At 51.8% G+C, this 24,161-nt stretch overlaps 6 protein-coding genes across 11 annotated transcripts in view; 2 read left to right on the forward strand and 4 right to left on the reverse strand.

Annotated features, from left to right (window-relative positions):
- Window positions 1–24,161, reverse strand: part of LOC119130207 (fibrinogen C domain-containing protein 1-like) — a 559,732-nt gene that overhangs the window by 150,697 nt on the left and 384,874 nt on the right. The window lies entirely within an intron of this gene.
- LOC119130426 (vesicle-associated membrane protein 2-like) lies at window positions 141–6,780 on the reverse strand. Its single transcript, XM_037264281.1, has 7 exons — window positions 6,650–6,780; window positions 6,050–6,252; window positions 2,281–2,386; window positions 1,808–1,928; window positions 1,470–1,628; window positions 806–857; window positions 141–710 (listed from the first exon to the last, which is right to left on the reverse strand). Coding segments are annotated over exons 3-7 (351 nt in total). The 5' UTR covers window positions 2,283–2,386; window positions 6,050–6,252; window positions 6,650–6,780; the 3' UTR covers window positions 141–693.
- Window positions 3,273–9,291, forward strand: LOC119130251. Of its 5 annotated transcripts, none has more exons than XR_005099388.1 (10): window positions 3,273–3,443; window positions 5,267–5,304; window positions 5,404–5,439; window positions 5,588–5,693; window positions 6,656–7,012; window positions 7,112–7,267; window positions 7,329–7,495; window positions 7,592–7,708; window positions 7,771–9,044; window positions 9,256–9,291. XR_005099388.1 is itself a non-coding variant. In XM_037264022.1 (10 exons), the coding sequence occupies exons 1-10, from the start codon at window positions 3,416–3,418 to the stop codon at window positions 8,182–8,184; spliced, it is 1,350 nt and encodes a 449-aa protein (XP_037119917.1). In that variant the 5' UTR covers window positions 3,273–3,415; the 3' UTR covers window positions 8,185–8,661. The 5 variants fall into 5 exon arrangements, 4 of the variants coding, with proteins under 4 accessions (XP_037119917.1, XP_037119916.1, XP_037119915.1 ...); XM_037264022.1 differs by lacking the exon at window positions 9,256–9,291 and having other exon boundaries at window positions 7,771–7,906; window positions 7,976–8,661; XM_037264021.1 differs by lacking the exon at window positions 9,256–9,291 and having other exon boundaries at window positions 7,771–7,905; window positions 7,972–8,661.
- LOC119130266 (tyrosine-protein kinase STYK1-like) lies at window positions 9,157–11,688 on the forward strand. 2 transcript variants are annotated; one of them, XM_037264045.1, is made up of 10 exons: window positions 9,158–9,437; window positions 9,503–9,576; window positions 9,661–9,846; window positions 9,909–10,115; window positions 10,254–10,444; window positions 10,514–10,582; window positions 10,677–10,879; window positions 10,947–10,987; window positions 11,214–11,310; window positions 11,384–11,688. In XM_037264045.1, the coding sequence occupies exons 2-10, from the start codon at window positions 9,504–9,506 to the stop codon at window positions 11,577–11,579; spliced, it is 1,263 nt and encodes a 420-aa protein (XP_037119940.1). In that variant the 5' UTR covers window positions 9,158–9,437; window position 9,503; the 3' UTR covers window positions 11,580–11,688. The 2 variants fall into 2 exon arrangements, with proteins under 2 accessions (XP_037119939.1, XP_037119940.1); XM_037264044.1 differs by having other exon boundaries at window positions 9,157–9,576.
- Window positions 11,793–15,899, reverse strand: LOC119130163 (polyhomeotic-like protein 1). The gene is made up of 14 exons (XM_037263855.1): window positions 15,785–15,899; window positions 15,173–15,303; window positions 14,975–15,091; window positions 14,780–14,911; window positions 14,554–14,694; window positions 14,409–14,484; window positions 13,611–14,326; window positions 13,420–13,534; window positions 13,181–13,338; window positions 13,042–13,114; window positions 12,861–12,948; window positions 12,632–12,785; window positions 12,333–12,561; window positions 11,793–12,135 (listed from the first exon to the last, which is right to left on the reverse strand). The coding sequence occupies exons 2-14, from the start codon at window positions 15,296–15,298 to the stop codon at window positions 11,984–11,986; spliced, it is 2,277 nt and encodes a 758-aa protein (XP_037119750.1). The 5' UTR covers window positions 15,299–15,303; window positions 15,785–15,899; the 3' UTR covers window positions 11,793–11,983.
- On the reverse strand, window positions 17,785–23,231 carry LOC119130235 (solute carrier family 2, facilitated glucose transporter member 3-like). Its single transcript, XM_037263997.1, has 11 exons — window positions 22,983–23,231; window positions 22,651–22,751; window positions 21,248–21,349; window positions 21,010–21,170; window positions 20,710–20,950; window positions 20,459–20,621; window positions 20,198–20,385; window positions 19,990–20,094; window positions 18,915–19,013; window positions 18,602–18,805; window positions 17,785–18,525 (listed from the first exon to the last, which is right to left on the reverse strand). The coding sequence occupies exons 2-11, from the start codon at window positions 22,663–22,665 to the stop codon at window positions 18,232–18,234; spliced, it is 1,572 nt and encodes a 523-aa protein (XP_037119892.1). The 5' UTR covers window positions 22,666–22,751; window positions 22,983–23,231; the 3' UTR covers window positions 17,785–18,231.

Consider the following 24,161-nt stretch of genomic DNA (forward strand, 5'->3'; position numbering starts at 1 on the left):
CACCTTAAATCATGTGGCCATGATGATAGTGTTTGTTCCAGATGATCACGACCACATCTCCAGTTGTAAATAATTCTTTAATAGAGGGCCAAATGACAGATGAAATATTAATATTGATAAGTGGGATTTTTTTCTGTTCATTTTTTTTTTGACAGAGGACCCGTGAGAAAAAGGACTCTCTCCTCCTCACCTCTGGTGCACATTTGATAGTCTTTATATTTACATTTGTGTCTTTGGATGTAAATAGGCAAAATCATTTGCGGTAACAGTGGACGGTGAGTTGCGTCTAGAGTCGCGTGTAAGCCAAATGATAATGTAAAGACACTTGTCCATTTGTCACTATTTGAAATAAAGTCTCATTTGAACAAAGGTAAAGATATGCAAAGCGTTTTTCAAGTGATGTTTTTCGATTCAGGCCTTTTTACAAGTGTGACTGTTTTGATGGCTGTGCCTCGCCGTGATGAAACGACGACCCGTCAGCTTCTCGCTCATCGTCTTGGCGCTTGACAGTGCTAATTCGGCTAGCCAGAGGACCCTGTCCGTCTGCTCAATACCACTTTTATGTGCTGAAGGGCAAATAAACACCAAAAAAGCAACCTGAGAGTCTCGTGAGCGTGGGAGTTTGCGAGGAAGACGTCGGTGAAGAGCGGGGTGGGAACTGAGGGTGAAGTTGAGGCGGACCGAAAGTTTGGCTCAGTAGAAGAAATACACTGAGGACACAGAGCATAGGACAACATTTAGTGTGTGTACGTGTGTGTGTGTGTGTGTGTGTTGGGGAAGAGTGGAAGTCAAGCGTAAGACTCACAGAAGATGACGCCCAAAAAGATGACGCCCACCACGGCCATGATGATCATCATCTGAAACAAACACAAAAGGCAACAATGACAAAGATCCCCACGTAATTGAGTCCCTTTAAAAAGTTTAGCAATTGCTTATATTTGCCACAAGGGGGCGGAAAAGTACCACTTGTGTCTTAAATCCCCAACTCCCTCCAAGATACTTCCCGATTAAAACCACCAGAGGGCGGCGAAGCAATACAGCCACGTGACAGGCTTTCAAAATGAGTGTAAAGAGTTCAATGAAGTATGACGTTATTTGGAGAAGGGTACAAAGGACGCAGAAAACTCTGACATCACATCCAGAGGGGATGAAGGGGGGAGGGAGAGGCGTGTGAGATTAACAAGGGCCCACGTGTGCGTGTGTCGTCGTTTTATTTGCGCATCGATGCAGGCAGGAATCGCGTTGCAGCTGTCAGATTAATCCTCAGAATAATCCTCATCGGGATTTGGAAATTCCTGCTCGCCGCCACTCAAGCGCTGCTGTGAGCTGCTGCGCCGGAGGCCTCGCGAGAGCCTCGCCACGGAACGCGCGGACAGAGCAACACGAGAAGTGGAGGTGGCAAAACACTTTATCGTCACCCGTTTTTGTTCAGGTTTAAAAAAGCAAAACGAATGGACAACGGTACAGACCTTGCAGTTCTTCCACCAGTACTTGTTCTTGAGCTTGGCGGCGCTGCTCTCAAACTGCGAGGCTCCGGCCTGCAGAGCGTCTGCACGGTCGTCCAACTCCGACAGCTTCTGGTCACGCTCCAGAACTTTGTCCACGTTCACGCGCATGATGTCCACCACCTGCAACAGAAGGAAAAACTAACTAAAAAAAAGTTTGGAGCACAACTCATTGCACAATCCGCTTTTGTGGACGACCTCCATGCAAAAAAAAAAAAAAAAAAGGGGGGGGGGGGGGGAAACGGACACCCAATGACGTGTCCTGTCAAGATAACAAAATGTTTGACGTAAGTGTCTCTGACCTCGTCCACCTGCGCCTGCGTCTGTTGCAGTCGCCTGTTGCTGGTCAAATTGGGGGCCGGAGCCGGTGGTCCGCCTTCGGGATCGGTCGCTCCCGGGGTTCCTGCTGCGTTTGGAGTAGACCTGGGGGGGGGGCGATAGGGTCGGGGAACGACGTGGGGCAAAGGGCTCAAGATTTGTAGACCTACACATTTTTCTGTACATGTTTATCTAACACTCGATGCTCGACTGAGTACGCTCCTTCCATTCTTGGAGAAATGGTGATAACAATAAACGAGAAACATTCGCCCGACAGCCAACACACATCAACAAATGGGCACAGTCAAAACATGTGCTATCGCAACAAAGTCTTCCTGTTTGCATATAAAACAAAAATTGAACGGTTTGACGGACAAATAACGTCAGGCACGCAAGTCAACTTTGAGCATTTAAATTCATTTTATACATCAAAATGTTGAAATGATGCTGTACTCACATCTCGGATGCGCGATGATGAGATAATCCAGTCCGGGACAGACCGCGTGGGAGGAGGTTGGGCCGGGGGATTTAAAGCCAAACACAATCTGGGAGGACGAGTGCGCCTGCGCAAATGCACACCATCGACCACACTGAGGTCCCAGTTGACTAAAAAAAAAAAATTCAATATCAGTTTCGTGACAATAAATATATTCTTACCTACTTGACAAAAAAAAAAGTAATATATAATACTATATTTTGTATTATTTCTCAATCCGTTTTTGTCGTAATTGATCAGTTTTACTCTGGCGCCACCTGCTGACTCAAGTCTGACTGCATGGAAACACTTTTTTCCTCTTTCGAAAGTTTTACACTCCCTCTCCCCCAAAAAAGGGTTTTTTTTTCCGCCCACCAAGAGGGTGACCCGCTCTTGGTGACGCAAGAGCAGCCACCCACTTATTCCGTCATCAGTGCGTTTGCGTATATGTGTGAAAGAGAGCATCGCGGAGAGATCAAAAAGTGACTGGTCGTCAATGTCAAACAGACGAACAAAAGATGGGTCGAGAAACAGACTGGTCACCAGACAATTTGACAGGGCTCAAATGTGGACTGGTCGCTGCAGCACATAAAGCAAAAGTCCGCACGGGATAGACCTGAGTGAGTCTAGTCTGGAGTCCCAGACTCAAAGGCCAAAGTCCAGAACTGCGAGGCGGACGTGCAAAGCACTAGCCCATTGCCTGCACACTAGACAAAATCAGAAAAGCGCAATCAAAAGTTGATCAACTCGTTGAAACTCATCTTCACCCACAAGTTGTCACCATGGTTACTATAGTCCTCGGCTTGATGACGTCACGGGTGTGCCATTCACCCTTTGGCTTTTTCCTCTGATTTGCAACGAATCTCATCGCGTTGCTCGTTTTTTTTTCTTGTCGCGCCGACTGTCGCGCATGCGCATAGGGGCGCATGTGACCACAGTGAGGGCGTGGACGCGCGGCGAGGAGAGCGGTGCGCGCGCGCGCACGCACGCACGCACTCACGACGCCGCTTCGTTGTGACGGCCGAGGAAGAAGAGAAGGAAGAAGGGAGAAGCCGCGCGGAAGAGGAGGAGGAAGATGGACGCGATTGCCACGCCGTGCGCGGCTCACTAGGGCAACATGGGCTGCATCGGATCCAGAACCATCAGTAAGACGCGCCTCCATGTGCTGTGACGTCAGCGTGCGTGTTGCGTGAGCGAGAGGATGCGGGCACACGAAGGTGCCCAATGTCACGTGATGCCACCTCGCGCTCCCTTTGGGGTGTCTTTTTCTGCTAGCGCGTAGGAGCGTGCATGCGTTACCATAGCGGCGTGCGCGCGCCAAGAGACGGGCGGCAAGGTGCGACGTCGTGACGCGAGAGATCCCCGTCTTGACATGCAACCTAAGGTCATTGCATCCCCACCCCTCCCTCTCCACTCCTCACCTTCTCTCGAGTCTCTGACGTGCGTCACGAAGACACGTCATCAACTGGAGACACGCACGCACGCACACACAAGAGTAGGATGAGTCAGAATGGGGTGCGTGAAAACTCAGGTGTCATCCTGAACGCAGCACAAGGAGGACACGCGCGCGCACACACACGCACACACACACACACCTACACACACACATAATGTCCAAGTGCGCTTTTGGGACCAACATAAGGAAATGGATTGCATTTGTTTCCCTCATAAGGACGTCACGGCGCAATTGGGTTCATGTCCCTAAAAGGTCAAGTGAGTGACATCATTATGGCGGAAACTGCCAAATATGGTTACTTCCGTAAAAGGCAAGTGAGAACCGTCACATGACATCGTCGTGGGGTGTGTGGGTTCCAACTGAGCACTCGTTTTACTTTTGAATGATTTTGTCATCATCATCATCATCCTAGTTGTCTGACAGTCCATCATCGGTTTTGTCATTAATTGTCGTCCTCTTCAACACAATTGTCATCTTTCTCCTCTTTGTCGGAAGTCATTGTAATTGTCATGGCGATTGTCGTGATCGTCAGCAGTGACAGTATCGTCGTCATGCCCACGCTCATCTTCATCATGCTTGTTTTGGCCGTGACCTTGCCGGGGGTGTCGTCTTTCAATCCGTTTTGTCGCTTTTGCTCTCATTTTGCTTTGGCCGTCCATCCTTCCCGCCTGTCTGTCCTCCTCCCATTTCTTCTTGGCCGTCATCTTCTCCCGCAAGTAAACAAGGCCGCCCTTCCTTTTCTTCTGCCGAACCCCGCCCGCTGCCAGACCTGCTTGTCTGAGGAAATGCGTCCGCCGACTTTCAGACAACAGCGGCCGGCGTTATAAATAGGATGACAGGACGGAGGCTATCAAGAGGCGGAGGGGAGACGGGACAGCAAATTTGGGTCAGCTCTGCAAGCTGGCGTCTTGAGGCCTGCCCAGCGTTCCGTCTCGCGTCCTTCCCGGGGGTTCTGCCTTTCCTGCTTCCGGTCCAACACCGTCGAGCGTCAAGCTCCCGTTGAGTGCAGAATGGAGATGCGCGACATGGTCCACGTCCAGGGCTCGACTGTCCGCCGACCACCAGGCTTTGCTCGTCTTGCCTTCGGGAGCCCCCGTCTGGGTACTTGCGCTGAGTAAATGGCCTCCAGCCTCCCCTGAGGTCCAGCATGTCAGATGTAGTCACAGAGAGCACTCCCTCTGAAGAAGACCTCCACACACACACACATGCATACGGTCGCTTTCTTTCTTGAGGTGTTGATTGCGACGCGAGCCGAATTTGCCATGTCGGCCCGGTAGGCTTGTTATTGCTCCGCCTTCCGACCCAATGAAAGGCGAGCTATTTATAGGCGTGGATGCAACCCGGCGGGAAACGGCGGCTCGATCGATGGCAGAGGAGCGCAACGCAAATCTGAAATGTGATTTTCTCTTGAGCTGACACTCATGATTCTTCCTCCTCCTTGTTGCGTGCACGTGAAGGTCACGATTGAAGGTTGATGATGTCATTTATCTGGTCCTCTTTTTGCGTTTGCAGCAGCCGATGCCGCGCCGGTGCGGAAAGACGGCGATCAGGTAAATGGCGGCCTGCGCCTTTTGACGGCAAAAGTTTCGGTGTCCTTGTTCTTTCCTCTTCTAATTCCTCGCTCGCTTCCCGGTGCTCTTGCCTGCCAGCACGGCCGTGCTGAGTTTTCCTGGGAAGGAATCAATGTGAGTCTTCTCCTTCGCCATCATTCATGAGATGTTAGTTAGCATTAACATGCTAGCTACTTTCCCTGTCAAGGTGTCACGGTGCTCATCTTCTATTTGTGTTCTGCTTCATCTTCCTCTTCTTGCTCTGGTTACGGTTCCCTCACAGCTATCCATGGAGGACACCACGTCCATCCTGCCGCGCCTCAAGAGGAAGCCGCCCAACTCGTACGGCATCGGCGCCCTGGCTAAGTCGTCTCTGACAGGTGTGTCAGGTGTGTGTCTGTGCCCGCTGGTAACGCCCACCCCATGTCGCTCGCCTCCGCCTGCTCCCCCTGCCCTCCTCCGTCAACTTCCTCAAGACTACTTTGAAGAGCTCAAATGTGACGATTAAAAGTTCTACTGGTGGCGGCGGCGGCACTAAATTGCCCGTAATTAGTCTCAGCCTTGAGCGCTGTCAAGCCTTGATGGAGCAGCAACAGAGGGAGGAGGCGGAGCCAGGAGACAACATGGCCACCCCGGTCGATGCCCCCCTCAAAAACACACTCTTCTTTCATTGGCTGACGTCAATGACATCATCATTGACGGCCCAATCAGATTGGCAGCAAAAGCAAAGTAAGCCTTTACTTACTTTGAAGCCGAGAAGAACGAGTCGAGCATCTCGCAGGCGGGTCAGGACACTCGGTCACCCGCCGGTGCCGTTGGTCCGGTTCTTGCGGCTCGTGTGGTGATGTGTCTGCTGGTGGCGCTCCCATCCATGCTTTGTGCTTCTTTTTCCCTTGTTCGTACCATTTGTCCACAACGCTGCATTCTCCGTGAAAATAGCAGTTGGCACTGGAATGAACAGAACATTTAACTCAGCCTACCATATTTCACAAGCTCTTCAAATCATTCCAGCTTCAAACCGCTCAACCCATTTTCCCGCTCCTTTCGCATTTCATGACCATTTCTGAGGTCAAAGTGCGAACATCGGCAAATTGCCAGAGTTTGGCGAATAAGTTCCCAAACAAGGACCCCATTTACACAATGAGCTCCTACTTGCACATTTCTCCACTGTTGGAAAGCATTTCAGCTTCATTTTAACAATTGCATTTGTGACACACAATTTCCCTTCACTTTCAACTCTTCTGGTTCCAGTCTGGAGTTTGGCTACTTTGTGTTTCTGAGCGGTGCTCGCGCGAGCTTCCACGCTGACGTTTCACTTGTGTGCGTGTGTTGCGGGATCGCTCACCTTCAGGCGTGACGCGCTCCATGAAGGACAAGGTGACCAAGCCCACGGCCATGGCCCAGGGCCGCGTGGCCCACATGATCGAGTGGCAGAGCTGGGGCAAGCCGTCGGCGGGGCCGCTCGGGGCCACCGGCCGCAGCAACCTGCAGCGGGAGAAGGAACGCCGCATGGAGAACGACGCCTACAGCGACCTCAGCGACGGCGAGAAGGAGGCACGCTTCGCCGCCGGCATCATGCAGCAGTTTGCCATCTCAGAGGCCACGCTCTTCGGCTGGACCTCCATGGACGACAACCTGGCCGCCGACTCGTGCCCCGGCAGCGTGGCGCACCTCAGCGACGTCAACCAGGACAGCATCACCAGCAGAGGTACGCGGCGAGAGCGACGCCAGTTGTTTTTCTGCTTTTTCTGTCACGCCAGTGTATTTTGGTATTTTGTCTCGCTGATTTTCTCTTTGTGCGCCACAGAGCATGTCCTCCACCACTCCTCGACAGACGTGTGGCCTCACACGTACGTGTCGCAAGGCCTCTACTGCCTGTCCTCGGCCGACGCGTGGGAGCCCATCACCAGTCAGCCTTCGGGCGTGGCCTCGCCGGCCGCGGGCTCGTACATCATGGCACCAGGTGGGATGCCGTCTGTCTGTCTGTCCGTCTGTCTGTGCGCTAAAAGACTAGCGTTTTACAGGCAGCGGTGCGGGCATGACGCCAGCCGAAGGCTACGAGATGACGATGGGCGGCTTCCTCCAGCAGCAGCAGCAGCAGCAGCAGATGAGCCTCCAGCAGCACAACCAGCTGCAGCATCTGCAGCAGCTCCACCAGTACCAGCAACTGCTGCACTACCAGCAGCAGCAGGTGTCGCCAGCACCACCGCTCCTGAAAAATATTTTGAAGCCGCTATGTTGGAAAGCTTTTTCTTGACCGCTCTTGTCTTGTCTTGGTGGCAACCAGTCGTTGCATAGCGCCTCCCATTCCCTCCAGGCCACACCCAACAGCACCATCCACAGTCTGGGCCCGCCCACGCACCCGCGGCTGGCCGACCTGTGGGAGGCGGCCCAAGCGCAGCAGGTAGAACCGTCGGCGGCGCCCCGGCCAAAAGGGGACGTCGTCTGAACGTATCCGCGTTGCAGGCGGAGCTCGTCGGCCAGCTGAGTGGACAGATGGCGGAAATGGTGGGCGGCGGGGACGAGATGGACAACAACTTCTTTGGCTACGCGGAGCAACGGCAAGATGGGGACGACGAGGAAGAGGAGGAACTCACCAGGGTGAGTGACATCAGCGACCGGTCTTTGGACATTTCACCAGCCGACCGGCGGTTCCTGTGCGGCCAGGCGCAGGTCACACTAACCTTGGAGTCCAAGCCGTGCCCTCTGACGCCATCACCGCTGCGGGAGGATACGCCGTCCACAAGAGGTCCAAGTCCGGGCACGCCGGCCGAGAGGATCCCCTTGGATGTGACGCCGTCCCTCGTCCAGTCGCCGGTTGACAAGAAGGACGACGACGCAGACCAGGGTGGCGGCGGTATCGCCTTGGCCGCCAACTGAGACAAAAAGTTCACGTCAACACCAAAAAATACAATAATCAGTCCCAATATTATCTCGCTCTTACTGAAGGAATAACCTGCGGGACATGTGGAATATTAATCAAGCAAAAAAACGAAACATTTTGGGGGACCAAAAACCAGCGGACAGGAAGTTGAAGAAGCAAAAGCATCGCAATAGAAACAAATACGCATGAGGGGCGGGACAAAGGCAAGCTGCCGACAAGAAGAAGGAGGACGTCCAACACTGAGTGCTCACGCCAATGTTACAAAGTCACGACATATCCAAGTGCTTTTGATAATAAAAGGAAAAAAGATCACTTCTTGGTTTGACAGTTTGCGTGTCAATCTGACAACAACGCTGGAATTTCGCTTTGCCACGTGATTTGCTGTCACGTCCAACCTCTGCTCTGCTGGCCAACATCTGCCTGTCAAAAGTTAGACCTTCAAAATAAAAGCATGCAGTATTAGAACACTCAAATCCATAACAGCTGGAGTAAGACAAATTTAAAAAATAACAAACAGCCGCACAAGTCAAACAGGCTGTTGTCCACTGCATCGTTGCCATAGCGACAGCATACCAACAACACAGATACTCACTTGACCTGTTGGGCTGAAAGTTTCCGTGTCGCTGTTCATCATGTTCATCATCATCCAAGGAAGGAGCGATGACATCACTCTCAGCTGACCACGTCACATGGGGCTCACACCTTCAGGTGAGGCGTGGGCGTGTCGCTGGTGTGGGCGTGGCCAGGCGCAGCCACCACAACACAGGCACCGGAGCACATTCCGCCTCTCGCGTGGCAGCGTCCTGACGTGGGAACGTGAGCGCCGGTGACCGGCGGACGCTGACCAGTCGTGTAGGTAAGGCGGCCAGAGCGGCCATTTTCTTGTTGTGTGCCTCAATGCTAGCTCAACGCGAGAATAGAATAGATCTTTATTGTCATTGTCACACATGTACAACAAAAGCAGCACTAAAGAATGTGATGGCAAACTGGTTCTGTGGCATGCTTTGTGTGTGCGTGTGTTTGTGTTGCAACCTTTCACAGTTTCTCCCCACATGTTGAAATCACAGCAGGCATGGATTGGAGGCTGGCTTGAAGGTCGGGTTCACACAAACAAAAGGTGCAAGTGACTTCCTGGTACGGCCGAGGCGGTGTGTTGCTTTTCTCGCTGTCAGTCACCGGCCTTCCTGACGATGAGAGCAGTGAGAATATTTATCGTCACCTTCGGTTTGTAGCGCTGACTCCTGACCAGGTATGTGAGAGGATGTTTAGGCCTATGTTGGAACGTTTGATTAAGTGCAGCCTTGTCCCTTGCAGCATGTCGACCAACACGACAACCACGCCGGCGCCGACGAGCAACAGCACGTGTGCACCCTCCGACAACCTGTGCAGTAAGAAGGCTTCGCGAGCGCAGCTTCACGAGCGCGGCTTCGCACGGCGACGCTCCATCCGCCTCATCTTGTTTTGTTCGGCAGCGGTGTCGACGTACCGCCTGGACGTGATCGTGGTGCCGACGGTGCTCCTGCTGATCAGCCTCGTCACCTTGGTGATAATGTTTATTTTGGGCTTCTTTCACCGCCAGCGCTACGCCGCTGCCACCGCCGTGCCGCGCTACAGCAGCACGTTGCAAAGGCGAGCGCGCCGCCTGCACGGCATTGACGGTAAAGGCACATCCACCTCACAGAAGTGAAATTTTGCAATAGTGACGGATGTCTACCTGTAGCGCCCCCCGGCATCGACCCGCTGGAGCACGAAGAGGTGCCCATGGCGGTACACAAACAGAGCCGCGGGACCGCCACCGTGACGCGACTGGGTGCTTTCAGCCAGGTGACTGCGCTGCCGCTGACGCTACCCGTCACCACCGACGACAGCGTCCTGCTCTACCGGGCCCGGATGGACAACAAGGATGTGGTGCTGAGGGTTCTGAAAGGTGCGTAGCCGACCACTTTGGAAATTGCCGGGCCGTACCCAAATCAGGGTAAACGCAAATGACAGTTGTAAGCCATTTTATGGCTCACGCGTGTGTTGCCATGACAACCTGCGAGCACACTGACAACCTCCTCCGCAGATTCGGCCGGCGTGGAGGAGCGGCGCCGCTTCTTGAGTTTCGCTTCGTTCGTGTCGGGCTTGGGGACGCACCCGTTCCTGCCAGCCGTGCTGGGCGTGGTGAGCGGGTCCCCGACCGCGCCCGCCTTCATGGTGCTGGAGGAGCTGCGACACCGAGACCTGCTGGGCTTCTTGTGGAAATGCAGGCGACCGGTCAGTGCGTCGCTCATGCTTTCGCTTTCTGGACCCAATTCAAGTCATGGAAAATGAAAATGCGTGCAGGACGCCACCTCTCGCAGCATGACAGAGAAAAGGATCTTCACCATGGCGACGCAAGTGTCCTCAGCTCTGGTTAGTTTCTCCAAAACATTTTTTTTAAAAGATGTATGCAAAATTCAGATTTGGAGCGTTTATGTACAACATAATTGTGCGCAATTCTACACAGGAGTACTTGCACAGTCGGCGGGTTGTCCACGGCAACGTGTGCGCTCGCAGCGTCCTGGTGGGCGCTGACCTGACAGCCAAGCTGTGGGGCCTGGGGGGCGCCCACCGCCGCCGTCACCAAAGCTCCAGCGGCGCCACAGAGTCGAACAAATGGCAGGCGCCTGAGGTGCTGGCCCGCCGAGACTTCAGCCCCAGCACCGATGTGTAAGACGCAATCGTCCTCGCCAAGGCCTGAAACTTGCGCCAAGTAACACTGTAAATTCCTCCGCAGGTGGTCCTTCGGGCTCCTGCTCTACGAGATGAGTACGTTAGGTAAGCAAATCTTCAAATTAAAAAAAAATCTCATTGTTGGAACCGGACAATAAGTGAACAAAAGATTTTTTTTAAACAAACTATATTTTCTTGAAAAAAGATTATTCAGTGACAGCACAAAAGTCTAAAAAAAAAAAGGCTTTATGGCTTTCAAGAAGAGTCTTATTATTTGACTTTTTTCTTAAAAAGTAATATCTCTTGACTTACCTCATTTGCGTGTTTGCAGGTGAGCCGCCATTTGCACAGGTGCGCTCGTCAGAGCTCCTGCAGCACCTGCAGAGAGGAAATTACCTGCGACGTCCGCCCGCCTGCTCCCACGCACTGTAAGTACGGCTAACGTGCTAACATGCTACCGCGCAAAGCTGCCGACACAGCCATTGCTAATTGGGCCCGCAGCTTCGCCGTCATGTCGTCGTGCTGTCGGCGAAGCCCCCAGCACCGCCTCAGCCTGGCCGCGCTGTCCGAGAAGCTGCGCGCAGGAGAGAGGACGGCCGACGGGCGTGCTCTCATCCGGGGTGCTGCGCCGCTGGACACACAGACGTACCTGCGCCAGGCGGGTTACGCCGACTCCTGCAACTACGCCCTGCTCTGATTGGACACCTTGCTGCTAAATGGACAAAGACTGATGACGCTACAAATTTTTTTGAACGCTTCTCAATGAGAGTTAGTTTTTATAAATATATATTTTTTGTCCTATGAGAGATGGTGCCATGTGAGAGTGAAGCCTTTCAGTGTTGGAAGAGCACGACGGTAGTGCGAGAGCATTTCAGTGAGCGCGTCCCCGACAGAAGAGATGCAGAAAGTGTTCAAGGTTCCACCAGAAGGCGAGAGTTTAAATACAAACACACAAACATCACACACTAGGTCGGCCATTTTGAGCCCAGTGGCCACGCCGGGTCCAGCGCGCAGAATCCAAATTCTGTTCGGTTTGTCCGCACCACAAAAGTTCACAATTGAGGAGCTCAAGTTTGAGACTTGACCCAACTGGGTACCATCTCATTCCCTCAGGCTATGGATGTGCGCGCAAATCTTGAGGGCGGGGCCCAGCTTGATGTTCATGGTCGACACCAGGTGCTCCTCGCTCAGCAGAAGCAGCGCCTGGCCGTCGATCTCCTGCGCCAGGAAGAGCGACGCCAGCTTCTCGCAACCTGAAAGGCAAAACCGAGGGCTTGCTTGAGCTTTGGCTTGTTAATGGGCTGACGTCAACTTTCACATTAGGAGTTGACTGACTGTGACTAGTCCCCAACATTTTCGATTGACATCCAGCCCCCCTTTCGGCTAGCTGTGACGCGAAATAGCGAGATGGGGAAAGCTTGGCGTGGAAGATGTTTCAAGAGCTTCTCACCTTGCAAGGAGCAAATAAACTGCGATACTTGGTCAACACTCCAGTGAGCGGGGCTTGAAGGCGCGGTGGGCGTCCCCTCGGCGTGCGGCACGGGGGATGAGGATGATGATGATGCCGGCGGCGGGGGTCGCCGGTGGCGGGAAGTGAGCGACGGAGCAGACGAGAGGGACACAGCCTCGTCCTCCGGACCGCTGGACGCGCTGTCAAAGTGACCTGACTCGGCGTGGTGCTGCGGTGGGCAGAAGAAGAATGTAAACAACAGCGCTGCCAGGACATCGTGCAGCCGTCAGCATTCCCACCTGGACCGAAAGCGGCCGGCCGGCAATTTCCGAGCCGGTCCGACGCGACACCTTCCTCCTCGTGCGCCTCTCGGCCGCGTCGCTTTCGTCCGCTGAGTTGGACGGGTGCCTTTGATGCTCCCAAGATGGCCGCCTGCCAAAGGTGAGCTCATACCTGTGTCAAAGACAAAGAGCGCCTGGGTGGGTTCCTCAGTGATATACCAAAGAACCAGCATCTAAGGACACGTACCTCTTTGCACACAAGGTGGAGCAGAACCTTTTGGTACCTGGGCACTGGCTGGCGGGTGCCAACTTCTCGCAATAGTCACACTTCAGCACTGCGGGGGAGGGGAACAGAGCGGGGAGGGGGGGGCATGATGTCACTCCGAGCGCCCAAATATTGCATCCATCACAAAAGCTAAATCCTTGACCTGCTGCCACAGGTGCAGGGTCCTGCTTGCCGGCGAGGTTGTCCCCAGCAGAGTCTTTGATTGTCCCGCACACCTGTTAGTCAAAAACGAGACGTAAGGCCGTCTAAAAGGTTTTGCCGGCGTCCGGCCAGGAACTCACGGGAAAAGGTCGTCCGCCTTCCTGGATGACGAAGCCCTCGATGACGTGTGTCAGGATGTGCGGTTTGACCACCGCTCGGGGGGGAGGAGCCTTCTTGCCCGGTTTGCACACGGCCCGGGACGCAGACTGCAAGGGTGGGGGCGAGGAGGTGGCAGAACCTGCGTGAAAGAAAGGGAGCAGTCTGGATTCTCGATTCTTCTGGAATTTGTTCTGCTACATTAAATTTGAGTGGCTGCTACCGGTGACCATGTTGGCTAGAGTTGAGGCATCGTCTCGTAATGGCGGCGGCCGTTGGACTGCGGGGACAAAGTCATCGTTGAATTCCAGCTTACGTTTCTGCGCCACTTGCTTGCTCTGTAAAAAAGTCCATCCATGTTTGATTGACAGCTTTCAGTGGCATCTTGTGGTCCGTCACGCGACAGCCTCTCACCTGCAGACTGGGACGTGCTGCGGCGGCGCCACTGGCGGAGGCAGCCGTTGCACCGCTTTGCGCCTCCCTTGCCTGGGGAGCACTTGGGGAGGCTGCCAGGACTGCACTCGGACATTGAACCCGTCCCTGGACGCCGCCCTCCCCGGAGGAGGGCACCATGGTGAGCGGGCTGGTGAGGACGGCGGCCCCCTCCTGACCACAACCCGCCTGGCCGCTTCTCAGTGTGCTCCGCTGGGCGCCAATGATCTGAAAGGGGATGTGGGGCGTCTGCAGGGCCCTTCCGGGACGGACGGCCGGCGGCGGCGGGGCGGGCATGATGGGCGGCGGGTTTCTGGAAGGCAGCTGGAGGGGCTGGCGGAGACCCTGCTGGGTTTTGGGCTGGATGGGAACCGGCCCATTGCCGTGAGCCACCTTGTCAGTGCCAAGTAGGCTCTTCTGCAAAGGCTGGACCACCAAGGTCTGGGCGCCGCCAGCCCCCACCGCTGCCGCTGGCTTGAAAGTGGCTGTGGCTAGCGGGTACGCACGAGCCTGTGAGGTCGTGGCTGACGTCAGGACCAAAGTGGTGGGCACGGCCGTGCCCGCACTGAGGGTCCGGGTCGCATGAAGTAGAAGCGGGTGGGCCTTGAGGTGGCTGGGCTGAGGGTAGGTGGGGATCTTGATGGGCGACGGTGGTGGCTGATTTATCTTCTTGGGGGATGGAACCACTGAGCGGGTGGCTGGACATAAAAAATTTGGGAAACCAAAACCATGAACCATTTGGTACGTCCACATTGTCTCAACATCAAATGCTTTGCTCACCTGCGTCGCTCCTTTCGGGCTCCTCCATCTTGACTCCCTTAGAACCGGAAGTGCTCCTCACGGCCAAGTTTTGGACCTGGAATAGATGCACCGTGAAGACAGAGGGACAAAAACAGCTTTGGGGCCGGCCCACTTTGTAACTGACCGGCTCAGCATCCGTTTGGCTGCCGGAGGAGGCGGTGCCCGGGACTTCTCGACTGGGCGGCTGAGCGACGGCCGTCGGCGGCGCTCCACCAGGCAAGAAGATGAGCTGCGAGGAGATGGGTGCCCTCAGGGAACGGTTGACCTGTAGGAAGGAGGAGTCAGCCAACTCAAAATGGCACACTTTGGCAGCTTTCGTGCCAACGAGCAAATGGAAACACTACACGCACCCTGAGAAACATCTGACCGCGTGGCCCCGCCCCGCTGCTCAGGAGCAACGACTGGCTGAGGGTGGACGTCGTTGCCACGGTGACGGGCCGACCGCCGGCGGCGGCGGTGGAGGAGCCTGACGTCACGCAGGCCTAATAGAATGACACCAAAGTGGGCTTTCCGTTCTCATTTGGTTCTCGTCGCACGACAGGCACCTTGACTTGCTGCACGGTCGCCAGGTTGTGCAGTTGCGTCTTGTTGATGTGCTGCTGCAGCATCAGCTGCTGGAAGTAGTGAGCGGCGTGCGGCTGCCTCTGGAGCGCCTGCAGGGCCTGGCCAGCAATGACAGGTCGCCCGTGGGTCCATCAACACACAAACAACGGACCGGTCGCCGGTCATTCACCGACACAAACCTGCACCGCCTGCCTTTCGCATAGCGACATGGAGTTGATCGCCAAGGGGCGGGGACCGGTCTCAGATGGAGCACTCTCCTTGGCCGAGGCATCCCGCTGTTGCTGCCGCTCGCTGTCCGTCTCCATGGTTACTGAGGCACATGAACAGGTGTCAGTCAAAGGTGGCTTGAAATTTGCATCCCATGCAATATTGCAAGCAAACACAGAGTAGATGGCCATGAACTTTAAAGGTGACGCTTCTCTCCAGACTCGGACCTTCCCTTGGGACGAGAGCCGAATCTTGAAACGAGAATGCTCTTCCAGTGTGAGACTGTCTGAAGGCCTGGCGCGTACGCCAGGGGTCGGTCGGGAAGAGCCGTCCCATGCTCGTTTCCCGTAAATGTGAGAAAATCAAACCCGGCTAACGTTGGTCAGTCTGCTGACGAGCGAGCTAGCTAGCTAGCTCCCACCCCCGAACCGGCACCGCACCTGCTAGCTTGCTACTAATGGGCGTCCGGCGTCTCGTCGCCCTTCCCTTCCCTCCCCACCGCCGCACCTCCTCCGCCTGCCGGCTGAGTCAAGCAGCGCACGGAGCGGCTGGCTGCCTGCATGCTTGCCCGCTTGCCTGCTTACCGTCCGTCTGAGCAGCTTCCGTGGCGTTTAATTGACGGTTCCCGTGGGTTTGCTTCGCTAGACAGAACGGGCCGGCGGCAACACATCGAGAGCTGGTGTTGGGACGGCCACGCCTACTTTTCAGCACGAAGAAACCCGAGTGGAGCCGAGCGAGCACCGATCGATGCCAATCGATAACTCCAATCCATAGCTCCAATCGATCACCTGAAAATGTAATTGGTTTACCAGGCTAAGATTTATTTCATTCATAGCTCTCGGACTGTGTCAATCAATTCGTAATAATAATTATAATAATAATAATAATAACTGCAAATGCAGAGAAAAATATGTGACACATTTATATTTTTTCCACATAAAAGCTTTGAGGAGAAATGAAATGACAATTCTTTTTCTACTTAAAAATGCATTTTCCAGAATAGAAAGACGTGATACATGATTTTAAAAATCTTACGTTTCGAACAAGGGATAAAAAAAAACACTGCTTGTGGTATGTTTCTTGACATTGTGGACAGGCTTTATTCCATAACAACACAAGTGAAGCACACTCAACAAACACAAGTAGTTGATCCGTGCGCACGCGCAACATGTCCCCAGAGGACCTTAGCATGGTCACAAAGCAGCAGCGGCGATTGTGATTTGAGCGCACGTCACCTCACAACAACACAAATTCATAAATATTCCAAGTGCAGCGGCGGTGATTAAAAACGACCACAAAATCCTTTGCGTCACGCAAGCAACAACACACAACGTTGTCACAGCAATTCAGACACACACGCGGCGGAAGACAACACGTAATGTTTTGACTTCAATTCACCTCAAAATACAAATCCCAAAACCTCTGATTGTACCTCTAGTCGTAAACAAAAGAATTAAGAGTCCAAGTACACTTCATTTCGCCTTTTTTTGTACGCTACATTTGCATTGGCTCTTAACCTTTTATGCTCCACAGATTTGAATTGAAATACTATTTAAGTCATGTCTACGTTCCTAAATATATATATATGTATATATCTAAGCACAATGTGGTTAAATCGTTCATATGCGGAGGGAAAACTTTCTCAAACGTGCGCGAGAACCAAAACCAAAACAAATTTGACTTTTCACCCAAAATAAAATTCTGTTAAGTGATTTTCAAGACATTTGAGTGGTTTCATTGGCACATAGCTGTTGTTGCAAAGAGGAGAAAGAGGAAAGTTTTAAAACGTGACAAAGACCAAACGGCGGAATTCACTTTGCAGGCCCTCAAAATGTTACCACAGTAGATTGCACACTTTATCCACCGTTTTTTTTTGGTTCTTCTAAAGTGCTCAACCAGACAAAATATGTGACCGCTGCTTCAATTATTCAGTTTGGAAGATGTGCCTGTTCAAATTTTGCTACGTACTCCATCATATTGCACGCTGCCGATGTTTCCCTTCATTGGCTGTCAAAAAACATAAATAGTTCTCTCTTCAATATATTCTGATATATACTTCTCATCTGGTGGTATAAAAAATAGTTTTTAGGGGAACGTAAAATTTGGGAGTTGTAACCATTATCAAGGTGGGGGAAAACAAAAAGGACAAAAAACGTGCTATTGTTGACGAAATAAAAATAATGAAACAATAAGGCCTGACAGAGGTACAAAAAATGAATAAATAAAAACACCGTAGAGGGTGCAGACTTTAAAGATCTACAATTCCCAAAAGCCTTCGCAAAGGATGAGCAATCCTGTCCAAGTGGGTGGTTGCCATGGTAACAGCAGCAGAAAGCTCATAAGCTTTGAGATTCCTATGGAATGTAAAGTGCGTGACAAATAAAATCTATTATAATTATTATTATTAAGCTTAGTATTAGCATCGAACACGAAAGATGGCTTTTGACAAGACGTTTGGGATTGAGGTCATTTCATCAATATGAATTCTTCTATCATTAAAATAAATAAATAAATAAATAAATAAATAAAATAATAAATAAATAAATAAATAAATAAATAAATAAAAATAGAAGTTATTTTTTGGTTTTAAATAATTGGTCAGTGTTTGTGTTTTAAATTGATGTGACTACTGGCCAATCCATTATTAAGATACAATTTAAAATGATCCGATTAAAGTTACAAATGAAAGGTCATGTTTTTAATTATTTCCAATTATGCAATTATTTTTTTAATTCAAATTGGTTCCAATCAACAAATTATTTAATGAAATATATTTTAAAAATTCACCAATTTTGCGTGGATCGTTTAGTTTTTGCCCAACCCGGCCGGCTACAGCTTGTATGCACAAAGACAACAAAGAGGTCGCGCGCACACACAATACCCAAAGGAGACGGCCACGCCCTTTGGCCAAGTCTTAACGTTGACCAATCATCACAACCGATTTGGCGGCGGAATATCGATTGAACGAAATAGGCAGAAGAAAACAAGGACATTACGGAGGCGGCTCGCGGCGGTCTACCGTCAGTGACGTCTAAACACCCTCCACCACAACCGAGTCCCCCCGGAGGGGCGCCATCTCGCCGTTGTTGTCGACGGCGGCCGCCTCCACCATGGAGAGCTTCTCCTTGGCCTTTTCTTCCTGGCCCTCGGGTTGGTGCGGGCGGGGGGCCGGCGGGGACGAGGCAGGGGCGGCGGCCGTGCCGAAGGCGCGGGAGATCTCATCGAAGGTTTTGCCTTTGGTCTCCGGGACTTTGAAGAAGGTGAAGATGAAGAAGACCACCAGGAAGGCCGTGAAGATCAGGAAGACCCACGGTCCGCACAATTCCTGCGGGGACATGTCCGAGTTGACAAACACGACGACAGAAGAGCCAGCTAAGATCTCAGTTCCGTTTGCGGCTAACCTCCAGTTTGGGGAAGCTAATGCCGACGAGGAAGTTGGAGGTCCAGTTGCAGCATCCGGCCACGGCCATAGCGGCGGGCCGCGGGCCCTGAGAGAAGAGCTCAGCCACAATGAACCAGGGGATGGGGCCCGGCCCCAACTCGAACATGGCCACGAACACCATGACGGCCAGGATGGCCACGTAGCTCATGCCCGCCACCTGCTTCTGCAAGAAGGCAGGACGGACGGCCCACGTCACACCAGCGCTGACGACGGGCGGGCGACAACGTGCGGGCGGGCGACAACGTGCGGGCGCGCGACGACGGGCAACTCACCAGCAGCAGCGAGACAGTCATGAGCAGCGCCGCCAGCGCCATGCCGCCCAAGCCCAGCAGGTGCAGTGACCTGCGGCCTGCCTTCTCCACCAGGAACAGCTGCAAACAACAGCACATGGCGCAACTCGCAGGAAAGTCCACAAATGTTTGTATGTTCCCAAGAATCACTTTTCCCGTGAAAGGTTGATATATATGTACTTTTATTTTCCCTGCGTTTGATATATATAATAATAATAATAATAAACTTTATTTGTATAGCACCTTTCATACAAGAAATGCAGCTCAAAGCGCTTTACAACAATGAAAGAAAAACATGAATACATAAAAACAAAACATTAATGTATGCATACACAATTAATAAAGTGAGTTTAAAATAGGAGCACGCTTTAATAAAATAAAGAATATATCTCTAAGAAAAGGTAAAAAATAAAATAAAGATAAAGATAAAATTAGGCTTAAAATGAAATTTATAAAACGTAATTAGTTAAATGCTCGGGTAAAGAAATGAGTTTTAAGTTTTGTTTTGAAAATATCTAGCGACCTGGCCTCCCTGATACCTATTGGCAGTGTGTTCCATAGTTTGGGGGCGTAATTAACAAAGGCTGCATTACCGATCTTCTTTCTGCTGTTGCTGGGAGCCTCCAATAAACCAGCAGCAGATGATCGCAGGGTTCTTGGAGGTATATAGCTAACAAGAGAGTTTGCAATGTAGCTTGGTCCCTGCCCATTGAGGGCTTTGTATAGAAGGAGAAGGATTTTAAAATCAATTCTAAATGTTACAGGAAGCCAGTGCAGAGCAGCTAGAACTGGTCTAATATGCTCTCTCTTCTTGGTCCTGGTTAATAGGCGAGCTGCAGCGTTTTGGATGAGCTGAAGTCTATCAGTGGTTTTTTTCGGGAGACCAGTAAAGAGTGCATTACAGTAGTCAAGCCGGCTTGAAATAAAGGCATGAATCAGTTTCTCAGCATCATTTTGATTTATGAACGCTCTTACTTTGGCTATATTTCTAAGGTGGAAAAATTATGTTTTGGTAATATATATATATTTTTTTTCCCTGCGGTGGGAGGACACCCACCGAGACGACAGTGAAGACTGTGTTGACAATGCCGGCGCCGATGGTGGCGTAGATAGGCTGGCTGACGCCGGCCGAGCTGAAGATGCCCGTCGAGTAGTAGAACACCTGCGGTTACAAAGGTGTCAAGTTGATGAGACGGCAACGTGACGGTAATGCGACGGTAACGCTACGGTAACGCAACGGTAACGCGACGGTAACGGTGACTCACGGCGTTGATGCCGGACAGCTGCTGCGACAGCTGCAGCATGACGGCGACAAGCAGCGGCTGGCGGTAGGCCGGGCAGCGGAAGAGCTCCGGGATGGTCACCTTCTTCTCCAGCGCCATCTTGTTGCTCTCCTCCTTCATCTCCTGCAAGTCGCTGCTCACGTCCTCGCTGCCGCGCAGACGCACCAGCTCTACACGCAAAATTCACATTCGGGCTTGAGGGTAGCTAGCAAGAGGTTGTTTGGAGGCGTGGGCGAGGCTAACCTTTACACGCCTGCTCCTCCCGCTTCAGGTTGATGAGGAGGAATCGGGGGCTCTCGGGGCAGAAGGGCAGCAGGATGCTCTGCAGCACGGCCGGCACCACAGTCAGCGCCAGCAGCAGCGGCCAGAGGCGCGACGAGCCCAGCAGCGACTCCAGGCCCAAAATCTGAAAACATATTCAGAATGGTTGCCATTGGATTTTCGCGGTGATCTCAAGATTGTAAAAAGGGCGTCGGGGGTCAACTTCTGCCTACCTGAGCGATGAGGATGCCGACCACCACGCCGAGTTGGTGCAGGGTGCCAAAGGCGCCCCTGAGCTGCGTGGGCGACACCTCGCCCACGTACATGGGCGTCAGGCCCGTGAAGAGCCCGCAGAAGAGGCCAATGACCAGCCGGCCAGCGATCACCATCTCATAGGACGAGCACAAGGTGGACGCGCCCATCAGCAGCCCGCCGATCACCGCCAGGACGTTGACCAGCAGCATGGAGCGCTTCCTGCGGGCGGCGCCGAGGCTCAGTCGGTCGGTCAGTGCGCGTTTCGGTGCCGAACCCACCTGCCAAAGCGGTTGGCCATGACGCCCACGCTGAATGATCCCGCCATGCCACCCACGCTGAAGATGGCCACGGTGACGCTCCACACCACCGTGCAGATGTCGGCGCTGATGGGCTTGTTGTAACGCTCCATCCACGTGTCATTGAAGAACGCCCGCAGTTTCTCAAAAACACACACAAAACGCGCTCGGACGCGTTCCTTCGCTTACAGCCAATTAAAATTTCGATGTCGGCGCCAACCTGCTCTGGTGCGTTGATGACGCCCGTGTTGAAGCCGAACTGCAGCGAGCCGATGACGGCCGTTGTCAGCGAGAACAGGAGGTAGCCGGTCACCTGCTTGCCCTAACAGAGCGGGCCAAGACCAGAAAGTCACATTTCAACATCGCCCGTCTCCCACTGAAGTTGTTTGACGCTGCATCAGCTCAGCACAAGCAGAGCAGGAAGGCCAGAGGGACACCGAAGACGTCCTTGAGTCAGCTGACGATTTGGATGCGCTCATATTTGCACCGGGAAGGGGCGATGACCGCTCTCACGGTCCTATTGCGGATTTGGACCAGGCAAACAAAGGCAACCGGGTTCAAAAACCACAAACGTACCTTGATGGCGATTTAATGACATCATGATCTGACCTGACAAAGTGCTTGCTTGCTTGATGCTTTGTAGCTTTGGATCACTACAAATGCTAATGAGTTAACCTTCTTGCTCTTTAGTTTTTGTTTTAGCCCGAGTGGGCCACAAGACGCTGGCATATTTGAGAATACGCTTATTGTCTTGTATTGTTTGACTTTGATTTTACTTGATGTATTTTTACAATTTCATCATCTATGGGAGGCTACCTAGACAAGACAAGACAAGACAAGTGGGTGTGTGTGCATAAAATGAATTTATTATCATTAAGACTGTGTCGCTTCCTTCCCCCTCGGTCAATAGTCCCACTGCTTGTCACCATGGCAACTAACACAATTGGCTACACGGCAGGAAGATGCCACAAACAATTGCAAGAGCTGCCGTTCTCTGGACAAGATGCAACGTGAAAAGTTTAGAATAAAAAAAGAGAACTCAACATGACCCTCCCGGTCGAGTGTACTGATGCACACTTTACACATTTGCTCACAAATACCTGCACGCCGCTCTCATTTTATTCCTCTTTTGTTCCCCTTCCCGATTAATGTCTTCCATTTTGTTTTCTGCCTGTCTGAAAATAAACTGAATGGATTGTTTGACGAATTTCTGTATTATGTAATTTGTATTGACTGAAGCGAGCCAACAGGGGTCACGAAAAACAAAAGACTGCCATCTGACCGACAGACAGGCGGGCGAACAGGCTGGCTGAGGGTCCGGTGACAGAATGATGCAGCATCCATGTGCGTGCGTGTGCGCGCGTGAACATTGATTTTACAATCAATGACATGAAAACATTCACTAGCATATGAAGTAAAACGTTTCAGTCCCAAAGACAATAACGCTCCCTTTATCATTAAGCTGCTGAGGACTACTTTGTGGTGTGCATCACGCTAAGACAAGTATCATATTGAGTCATCAATAATTAATAGCCATACGACAAAATATCAATACCAAAAATGACTCGTGATAAAAGCCAGGCTGAAAAAAATCGACTTAAGATTTACATTCCAATCACTCACCTGCTGTCCTTCCATTGTTAGTCTGTAGTGGAGCAAAACGTGTAGCCGCCGCCGATCCTCAGGTGGTCTTTGCTTTCCGAGCCGCCCGACTGCGCTGACAGCTGCAGGAAAACAAGCGCATGTCGTCGCTGAGGCGCTGTCCGTGGTTCTGAAGCGGTTCGGCTGGGACGGCGCTGAACCGGCCGCAGCCGAACCGAAACTACCACCCCCGCAGCACCATTATAAGCACACCAGCGAGCGGAAGCCGCGAGAGACGCGCGTGGCTAAAGGACGAATCGTTGCAAAGGTGAAGGATGCTCGCGAAAGGTTGCTTCAAGTGTCCTCCAACGAACCTGAGCGTGAAGCAGCCCGAGCGTTCACAAAGGTTTGTTGGTCTCCTCTTCGTGAGGCTCAGCACGTCCACGGAACCTCTAGTTCTTAGTCATTCGTTTGCTTTATTTCGGGCTATATGAGAAAACTGCGAGGGAAAGATGTCGTGACGTGACCACGCCCCCCGCTATGCTTACGTGCGCGCGCAACATCGACGTCAGCGGTGGCCGCCATGTCCGACGATGGTAGCCGCATGCACGCATGCAGCCCTCGCCCACCCCCCCTCGGGTCACTTGGTTAGTGATACTATTCGATGCCACTCGTGACGAGGGCGCGTGCGCAAAGGAAAGACGAGAAACGTAATGAGAACCCCCCCTCCCCCAAGTATCCTTGCATTTATTCCCGTCATGCCTTGCGCTGGCGACCTTGATTGATGCTGATGCTGCAGATGATGCAACACAAGCAGTTACCAGGGCAACAAAACGTATTTGGGCCCATTATTAATAACAGGAGAAGCCAAACATCAGTTCTATATTTGGTCTGGCTTTAAGTCTGGAGCTGATCGTAAAACATGTTTACATTGTCTTCTTATTGTAATGTTGGAAATTGTACATTTTCATGGTTTGCTTTATAACAATTTAAAATAAAAATGTTTACAATAATTGTAATTTTTTATTCAAATGTTTACATTTCATTTTAAAATGGCAAGTGTTTAAATAAAAAAAAAATCAAATTAAAAATACTTTTTGAATCGTATTTGAGGTGACATTTAAATTTTTAGTGAGGGGCTTTGAAGTCCAATTTGCCATCCATTAGCTGCCCTGAGAACAAAATTACCTGAATGAACAAGATTCAGAAGTATTCTTTCTACTTCCACAATCCAAAATTAAACTAACCAGCAACTTACCGAAAATGTATCCAATGCAAGTAATTACAAATACAATAAATATAATTTACATTTATATGTAGAGGCGGTCCTGGCTACTTTCGGGCCCTGGGCGAACCATCCTTCGCGCCCTCCCACCCTAACATAGTGCGTGCACTGTACTTTTTTTTTTTTTAAATGTGTACATTTTTCACCTAACCCTATTGATTACATGTGGATAGGTATTATTTTTATGAATGCAATGCAAATTACAATTTATTTGGAAGCAGTTGTGTGGCCTTGGAATCCCTCGCCCCCCTCCCTTTCCTTTTCATCT

Source organism: Syngnathus acus, chromosome 11 (genome assembly GCF_901709675.1).
Source record: "Syngnathus acus chromosome 11, fSynAcu1.2, whole genome shotgun sequence".
NCBI classification, from domain to species: Eukaryota; Metazoa; Chordata; class Actinopteri; order Syngnathiformes; family Syngnathidae; genus Syngnathus; species Syngnathus acus.